We start from the raw sequence: 9,857 nt of genomic DNA on the forward strand, positions 1-9,857 counted from the left end.
GTGTTTAACAAAATTAAGAAGCAAGAGTTCAGCTAAATGTTTCATTGTGCGCGCCTGCTTTAAAATTTTAAATTTACATAGCATTTTAATGTAGCCTAATGTACAAGTATATGATCAGGTACATACATATTTTATTATGATATATGCCTGCTACTATAGGCCAGTAAATGCAACACTCAGTTTTGTACAATATTTAATAATATATAGGGTTCTTTCTATCTGCCTAAAGGGACCTTGGCCTGAAAAGAGGTCACCAATGTCGATACTTGTCCGAACACCTGTGCACCATCTCTTTTGTATATGCAAAGCACATTTACTCAAATGCAGCTGTGTATGTACAGTATCTATTTAAGTTGCAAAAACCAAGGGGAGCAAAGCATGCACTGAGTCAACAGAACAGCACTCTTAGTGTTCGGACGCATTGGGAGAGAGGCAGATGGAGAGAGAAGAGAGAGAGGTCGATCATGATTGGGTGATAGTTTAGGGGGTTGGCATACCTCTCTGCTCCTTACTGGGGGATGGGGATGAGGATGGGAATTCTGGGAGGGGCTTTACAGTGACCTCATACTTCATATATTGTAAGCCTGAACCGGCATTACCTAAAAATTCTGCCTTTAATCTAACCGCAGTGCAACGAAAGCTTACATCTATTCAGCATCTGCCAATCTGACCTCTGTATTCTTCTCCGGTCCGACGCACGACGTAGAGGTAAGTGAAATGGTCCTCTGTCCCCGTTAGAAAGGATTTTGCTCGTGCAGCCTATGCATGGCAAGGGCTCGGCGCGGTCGAACAGTCATTGTACTTGGATTTTCACGTCTTCAAATTGTCATGAACATCACGCATTTGCTGTATTGTCCTTCTCACCCTTTTTCAAGTCTCACGGCTATTTTGCGCGGCCCAAATTCATATCTCTTAGAGCCGACAAGGCACTGAATGAAATGTAAAGGATTCGCCGGGAACCCCGCAGTATAGGTTTTGTTATATGTTGGCATTCATTCGACATGCAGCCTATTTTCGTTTGGTCTCTCTGCGTGCGACGTTTTTCAATTTATGCCGGATGCCGGTACGGAATTTGTGGAAAATGGAAATGTATCGAATCATCCAGTTATAGCCTAATAGTAACAATGGAACTGCTTCGTTAATAGATGATAGGAATTCCTGTCTAATGCCTCCCCACTTGACGTGTCAAAACGTTATGTAGGCTAAAATGCACAAAAAATATTATTTTTTTATTTATATTAGAATTTACAATATAAATATAAACATCATATGAATGTATATACGGTAAGTATTGCACCATTAGAGTGAGATCTATTAGCAAGAATTTGTTAGATCATTGCTTTAATTTGTGTTTCGAGTGGGGGCGGGGCGAATCAATAGGGTCGAATTGCAGTGATGCTGAGAACACGACACGGCTTTGAAGATGTTGAATGCATCCATCGTTAAATATATCATCATATATCTGTTGTATTTGTATAATATGCCTATTTCTAGAAATGTTAATGTTTTTTAAGAATTCTAAATCTAATGTAAGTCGAATGTAGGCCGATTCTTCGTTAACCGATGCAATGTGCATGTCCTGTTCGTGTTTTGTAGTTCTTGCTGGTGAAGTCGGCAGGCTCATATCATAGTTATTTTCCACTGGCACGTGAATGCCCATGCTGACGCACCATACCTCCAGTGTAATACATGACATAACCGCGAGAAGTAGGAGAGACATATGGCATGCCCTATTATTAATGGACATAGTGTGCAGGCAAGCTGCTGCAGTAGTGCAAGGCATGTACCAGTGTCATGCTTAGCCCATTTTATCATGCTACTTTTGGTTTTTGACTTTGCTCCACATACCGCAATACTGCATTTAATGAGCGCATTTTAAGTTCTTTGCGCGCGCACGCACACACACACACACACACACACACACACACTTCTGTGCCTCTTGAAGAGAGATATGTGGTCCTGATGGTCATAATTTGACTGAACACATTTTTATCTGTCAAGAATATTGTTTCAAGCATGCAAGTTGTTTTTGTTCATTATAATGTCGTCAAGAATGACTAATGAATAAAGTGACAATTCACCCACAAATAAAAATTCTGTCATTCTTTACTCACCCTCACGTTGTTCCAAATCCATATATGTTGTATTGTTAATTTTTTCCATGGAACGCAATAGATATTTTTTTTCCATCCATTTATAGTGACCATGGGTGTCATGCTCCAAAAAAGGACAAAAACCTCTATAAAAATAGTTCCTATGCCTTGTGTCATATGATAGCTTTGTGTGTGGTTGGTTACCCCTAACCTTGAAGTCAAAAAGCAGTTGGTTCTAACATGTCTTGTAAGAGTATGCAATGCGGCAAAAAAAGCAGGATGGAGAATGAAATTTAAGGAGTAAAATCCAAAATTTTGTTCTGTTCCTCGCACAAATAACTGAATATAGCGCACAAGTAATAAGGACTGTTGTTTTTTAGGTCTTTTTGGAGTTTGACACTATTTGGTTACTATGAACCTGCATTGTATAAAAAATAACTGTGTGAAAATTCTTCTGAATTACTCCTTTTGTGCTCCACAGAACAAAAGCACACATAAGGAACGGCATGAGGGAGAATAAATTGTGACAAAATTCTTGTTTTGGGTGAACTTTCTGTTAAATTCGATTATTTTCTGTATTCTCAGAGTGTTGTCACCTTTATCTTCACATATTCATACAGGGCTTACTGTGTTGACTCCACTTGGTTATCATGTTCACCATGTGACACGAACGGAACTTACCACTGACCTAAATATGTGTTCTATAATAAAATATTGACAGTTTGTCAGTTTGCTTTTATGCTGAAATGAGACGCCAAAATGACACTGCATGAAAAAAGAGAGCAATTAAAACACAAAAGCACTGCGAATTATCTAATTTCAGTATGTCTCTTGTTCATCATGTATTGATGGATTCATTTCTAAAACTATATATATCACACATTTTTCTTACTGAATTGTATTGCAGGCATTTAAAATGGAAATGTTATGAAAGGGACATTATTTTTCAAGGTTATCCTCTGTGCTCCCATAATCTGGTCTAATGAATTTATATAAATACATATGGGAGGGGAAGCTACAGAATGCAATGTTTTGTCATCTAAGACAGGAATTTAAAGAACAGAATAGATTAAATTAATTGTATGATGCATGAGAATGGATGATGAATAGTTTATCTAGTCCAGAATTATTTACCATTATAATATTTTTTATTCACATTATGTATTGAGCTCAGATTTATCTGTGATGTTCTTATTTAAAGCAAAGTGCTGGTAAACAGAATATTTTTTTATTCAGATTATGTAAATGTGCCACAATAAGCTTGTAGAGAGAACAGAATGATGTAACATTCCTTGTAGATTACACTTTCATTTATGTCCTTATGACCTTCTCAGTGACCAACTTTTTCCCTTTACTTAATTTTTTGCATTTTACCTAATTGTGATTCTTGTACGAAAACAAAACTGAAGTTAATAGACAGATACGTCTGACCGTTGTTATATTTAATTAATATGATGTTGAGATGCAAAACCTATTGAGGACCTTAGCCCAAACATGTGACTTTTTTTTCCATTTCATTTTTAACAGGTGGCAAGTGTTTGCCTGACTACAGTAATAGTGAAAATAAACTATAATGGGTACAATCTCAATCAAACTGAACCTATTAGAAGCTCACAGAAGCCCATTATTTGGCAGTGCCGAATTGTTGGTCAGGTCAGACACTACATCATACTAGTATGCATCAAATCAATTGTCTTTGTTAAAGGTTGTAGGAGCATGTATCTATAAAACTATGCAGTGTGCAATAAACTCATGAGAGCCCACTTGACCATAACAGTATCACGGCTTGAATAGAAAGTAAGAGCAGGGGTTAACTGGTTTAGTTTTGTTAATTTAAGTATGTGGTCCTAACAGACACTTATTCAAACCAATGCACAGTACATTTATTAAAAAGATAATACCTGGAATAACGTGGTTATGCTACAGCCCACTGATCACTCCTTGCAATGTTTGAACTTAGAGCCTTTTGACATTACCAGCCTAGATCTATAACCACAGCACTGGGGCCCGTGAAAATTCTCACAGTAGAGCAACATCAACGTCATGGTTCCCAGGGAATGCGTGAATTGATAAAATGTATACTCTGAATACAATGTAAGTAGCTTTGGTTAAAAGACTGAAAACAAAGGGCAGATTCAGATATTCTGCTCAGTGTCTCTGCAGAAGATGTTTATCTGTGCAGTCGGATTCCAGTACTCCATGGAGCAGTCAGTTGTAAAACATACAGAGAGCTTTATTTGTTGACTAGATTTACATAGTCTTTCTCGACCAGGTCCTCATGATCTACTCAACAATGTGATTGTTTTCTTGACTTCATACTTAATCCCCATATTTTACCCCAAGCATGTTTAAAGCATGATTTTTCTTCTTGATGTTATACTTCTTCTTGATACTTTTTTCACAGTCATCCTCTCCTTCAGTGATGTAATTGTAATAACTCCGCCTGAGGCAACTTTAAATTCTGTCCCATGGAAAGATGACAAGTCAAGCCCTATGATATAACAGCATATAATGACTTTTTTTGCAATTATATAACACATCTCATTGAAAGATGTCATGCACTATAACTACATGTTCACAGACACTAATTAACACATTGGTGCTAAAGTCCATTTAGGAGTTATATTGTCAAAAGAACCAAATAATAAAAATAAAATCACAATTGTTTGGAACTCATTAATGGACCGTTATGCAGCCTCACAGATTCCACTAACCTGATGGAATTTGCTAATTGGTGCTTTGATATTTTTTTGTTCTCTTATTTACAGAGATAAATTCATTTGGGGTTAATAAGGGTTACCAGACCTAGACTGACCGAGCATGAGTTAGGTTAAGGAATCTAGGGAAACACATTGATCCGGCCCAATGGAAATATCAGACATCTGTTGAGTTTAAGCGAACTATCCCATTACAAATTGAAGGGCAAATGAAAGACTAAGAGATCGAAAATCGCATAGCAATTGGCAAATGAACCATGCGTGAATAGTTTTTGTCACAGCATCACAAAGTGCTGTCCCATATATGTTTGCCAAATCCAAATAAGCTTTCGGACATGAAGGGTTTTCCCATTACAGTAGTGCATCAATGGAAAAGTACCAGGGCTTTCTCAACCGGTAAGGGCCCAAGGGGGTGCAAACAATGTTTGCTCTGTGACTTGTTCGCAGTGTTGTTCCCACTGCACGGATTTTCTGCCTTTCAATCCCTGACACTCACTACCCATATATGCGTGCCTGCACACATCTGCCTACCCATCCGCTCCACCTTCCCCTGGATGTCTCAACCCATTATTTCCCAAGTCCTTTCAAAAAATGTGTTTATTTTCCACTGGGAACCAGGGCAATGCTGCTCAGTGAGAATTAAAAAAAGGATTAAGGGTTCTGGCAATGGGAGGTGGACATGTCTGTGTATGTGCGTTGGCTGAGGGGCGTCTGTCTCGCATTTGGGCACGGTTACAAGTTGCCGCTATTGATGCCAACCTGCTGGCGCGTTGGCACGGGAAGATAAACACTGCGACATGAAGCACAAACCTTGCACTGTACTGAGCTGATAAGGACCCTCACACCATTTTTTTTGGTAAAGCTCAATCTTGTCATCCTTGAAACTTAAAATGCAGGAAATAAAATTTGCAAAGGGACAAAAAGTTGAATGTCACATGGAACCTCTTTTTGGGTCACAGATCATAACGTAATTCTCAAGTAGAAATCTCATTGTAAAACTCTTTCCATGATTGACTGTGTCTACAGCTCTAAGGATGAAGATTGAAAACGGCCTGCCTTGCTCTCAGCTCCCTGAGGCCCCTCCTCAGACCGGCCTGCAGTTTACGGTGGCGACGGAAGAGGACTTCGATGACATCATGGCCATGAGCAAGGATATCTATGGTGGCCTGGACTATCTGCCCTCCCGCTATCAAGCCTGGCTGCAAGAGAGCAACCGCACTGTCATTTTGGCTCGCAAGCAAGGCAAAGTGGTAAGAAAGCGGATATGGAGAGATTTTCTACAGTGCGTGTTACACCCTCATTCCTTCAGAGGAATAGTTCACCCAAAATGAAAATCATTTGTCCATTCCCATATCATTCCAATCTCATATGAATCAAAATCATGACTCAAAAATTAAATTGCTACTGTTTTGTCATTTATTGCATTTTGAATTGTGATATGATAAACATTTAATCTCAAATGAAAACATAATAGCTTCTTCTAAAACATCCAGGCAAAATTAATAATAACAACTTGTCTAACTTGTATTTTTAATTTATAATTAAATGTTTTAATTAGAGTTAATTATAAATTATAATACATGATTTTTATATTTATATTACTATTGTATTAATACAACTGTACTGTAAAACAATACTTTTTAATATAATTTATATTTATATATATTTATTATTTTCTTCCAGTTTTTATTTTGGCAGAAAAGACCTATACGTTTCTATGTTTAGTTGACAACAGGTTGATAATTACAACTCGAAAGGCTGAAAACTTCTGTCCACAAACATTGTGTCTTCTGAAGCCAAACAGTGATAAGGTTTTTTTTAAAGGTACACTATCTAACTTTTGTGGTTAAAAAACAAAACTACATGCATTTTGCGGAAGAACATTGTTTTGGTTGTGCTTTGGCTCTGCATGACTGTGCGAATGAATATGGTTCTTTCTCATAACTAAAAAAGAGAAAGATTATCCTACTGCTCATAAAACATTCACTTATAGGTTTAAGAGACATAACCAGTTTCGATGGAAAGGATCTCACTAGCTGAAGATATTACTGTAGCTTTTTGGTATGCAATTTCCAGTGAAAACCATCCCACAATAGGCTTACCATAGTAAATCATTATTTCAATTTTGTTAATTTTGATAGTTACAAAGTGTACCTATAAATTAATTTATTCACTGAAAATTAAACAGCTTGACAGCCCCAGCCCCATTCATTCATATTATTTGGGAAAGACTGATCAAGACATTATTCAAAATATACCTTTTGTGTCCCATGAATAAAAGAAAGTCATGTAGGTTTAGAACAAAATGAAGGTGAGTATTATTTTTTTTAAACTCTCCCTTTCCTCTATTGAAGATATAACTTAGGTCTGATTTTTATGCCACTACATTTTCCAGATTGCACTGGAGTCAGTGTGTGTTATTGATGATGGTGAGACCATGCTGGTGGAAGGGCTTCGTGTTGCCCCACAGGAGAGGGGGAAAGGTGTGGCAGGGGTACTTCTTCGGTTTTGCTCTCAATTGGTTAAGTCCAAGTACCCTGACGTTAAAGTCAGCAGATTGACAAGAGATGACCAACTGGGACCAAAAGACTTCCAGAAATACCGGCTCATCACCAAACAGGTAAGAACCATTTACATTAAAATATAAACATTTTGTTTAGGTAAGGTTTTATCTTGAATAAAACCAGCTAAAGCCACATTGTCTCCATTCTGTCACCAAATTCAAACGTGAAGGGAATCCTCCTGGTGCGCTTCCATGCTGAAGACCTAAAATTACGCCTTGCTGATCTTGGGCCTAATATCACTATATCAGGGGAGAGTCTGTCCACCACAAACATCCCAGTCCGTTTGGAGCCAGCTGAGGTGCACCAGCTCTTCTTAAGCGATGTTCTAATGCAGGGTGTCCTTCCCAATGCTACCATTGTTCAAGATTGGCAGCCCTTCAAGCCTCTGTCTAGCAACATGGACATCCTGCTGAAGAAGGACATTGATTGGATGGTTGATGATGCCAAGCGCCCAACCATGGCCAGCATGTGCACCTTCCCGTTCCATGTGCCAATCGGTGATGACTGGTACTACCTCAACATCGACATGTTTGGTAAAGACCTGACACTGGCCATACAACAGCTGTTGTGCCACCTGAGGTGCCACACTGGCACTCTGAAGGGTTACGTCATGTGTCAGGTGTTCCTGGAGCCCGCGCTGTGGAAGCCGATGGCCGATTTCTTTAGGGAGACCCTTAAAGTGGAGCTGGTGAAAGAGTACACAGAGCAGTGTGTTGTGGAGTCTGATGTCGTTTAGTCGAGGAGCCTCAGAAACACCTTCCTTTAAAAATTAGACACCAAACTTACATAACGAGAGGAAAAATCTCCTTCAAATATGGCACCTAAAAGACACCTAAAATATCTACTTTAAAGGGACAAAAAAAAGAAATCAGTTCTATTCCGCTTAATGAAAATGCTCACATAGGATTTAATTTATTTTAACAGCAATTAATTAATTAAAATAAAATGCATGTAAGTGAACAAACTAGAATAAATGTGGTAGATGCTTGTTTAGGTTACTTAATTTATTTCCATATGCAGTACTGTAAACAGTGGCGCTGACAGGACAGGGACTGGAAAAGAGGGAGCAGTTCCAGATTATATAAAATTAGGGACCCAAATTGTTCCAGGCCCTTTCATTTCTGTTAGCATCGCTGACAGTGAAAGCATATTTACTCATGCTGAGTTGAAAAGAAAACTGCACAATCTTTAGGGCACTTTATGAAAAAAAAAAATGGGATCTCACTTTAGTGTCTGTTGCTTTTTCAGAATGTGGCACTGTAGCTGCTAGAGTATTTAGAGGGGGAAAAAAACAAGAACAACATTTCTTTTTTTAAAGGGACTTTATAAAAGGCTACCCATATGCAAATCAAAATGGTCTTTAGAGGCAGTTTTAATTAACTTGAATTGACTAACATTACCACATTGGGAAAATGTAATCTCAGACTAAACACCTTTCTGATTTGCTCCTCGAAAAAATTGCCTTTAATAATATTTCCTCCAAAAGTACTTTGCAGTGCTTTAAACTCTGTATCAAATGATAAATGTCTGGCTGAGAACTCGCTTATACATTTAGATTACAGTCTCAAGTTTTTGCTTTAAGTACTTGAACCTAAAATTAATTTCTATCAGTATTTGTTAACTAACTGTAGATTTAAAGTGCAATTTCAATTATAATACACTGGAATATTGCTAGAAGTACATTCAGGTAGATACGATTAATAACTAAAAATGAAACAGACAAGTACAATTGTTTTTTTTATTCATATTTTATTTCTAAAATGATTATAAACTGACTGATTGGATCACATTTAAATAAAAAAATGCAGAAAACATAACTAGGGATATATATGGTATACATTTTTGTATAAATGTTCTTTCTTAAATAGTTCGTTAAAAATCGTTCAGTTATAATTTGATGTAGGCATCGCTATGTAGTGATTTTGTTACATTTTACATATGATTCAGAAGAAACGTGATCTTGAGGAAATTCCTCCAAATTCAGTTCTCCAATGAAAAAAAAAAAACACTTCTGCGATTCACCCATGGAATCATGAAAACAAAACCTCATATTCTGGACAATTGGAAACCTGAGCAAAACAAGTGACAGCCACTCATCTCAATGAAGATTTTTATTTTTTAAAGTTGACAGACAGACACAATTTATCCGGTGGAAAAGAATGGATGAAATCACCAGTGCTCCTTTTTATAATGAAGATAAGGACACATCATCTCCTTCTATTGGGCTTGTTTTGGAAGAAAGTGAAACGAAATATTGCCAACACAGATCAAGAAAAACAGTAAAAGCCTTCAGAACCATATTAAGTTATTTTGCCCCAAACCCAGATTGCAGCATGCTCTTTCCCTGAAGAACTTTGCCAGAATGAGAGACACACGGTCCACACTAGCAAATGCATCGCTGTTTGTTTATCAAATGGCTAATTTTCTGGCACTAATCAGAAGGTTAAATGAAACAAAAGTTCTATTCATTTATATCTTAATAT

General features: G+C 37.5%; 1 protein-coding gene across 1 annotated transcript; it reads left to right on the forward strand.

The window, feature by feature from the left end:
- Positions 1–385: 385 nt before the first annotated feature.
- nat16 (N-acetyltransferase 16) lies at positions 386–9,408 on the forward strand. The gene is made up of 4 exons (XM_084405296.1): positions 386–708; positions 5,837–6,060; positions 7,206–7,430; positions 7,544–9,408. The coding sequence occupies exons 2-4, from the start codon at positions 5,845–5,847 to the stop codon at positions 8,108–8,110; spliced, it is 1,008 nt and encodes a 335-aa protein (XP_084261422.1). The 5' UTR covers positions 386–708; positions 5,837–5,844; the 3' UTR covers positions 8,111–9,408.
- The last annotated feature ends 449 nt before the right edge of the window (positions 9,409–9,857 follow it).

The sequence above is a fragment of the Rutilus rutilus genome, assembly GCF_951802725.1.
Source record: "Rutilus rutilus genome assembly, chromosome: 3".
In the NCBI taxonomy this organism is placed as follows: domain Eukaryota; kingdom Metazoa; phylum Chordata; class Actinopteri; order Cypriniformes; family Leuciscidae; genus Rutilus; species Rutilus rutilus.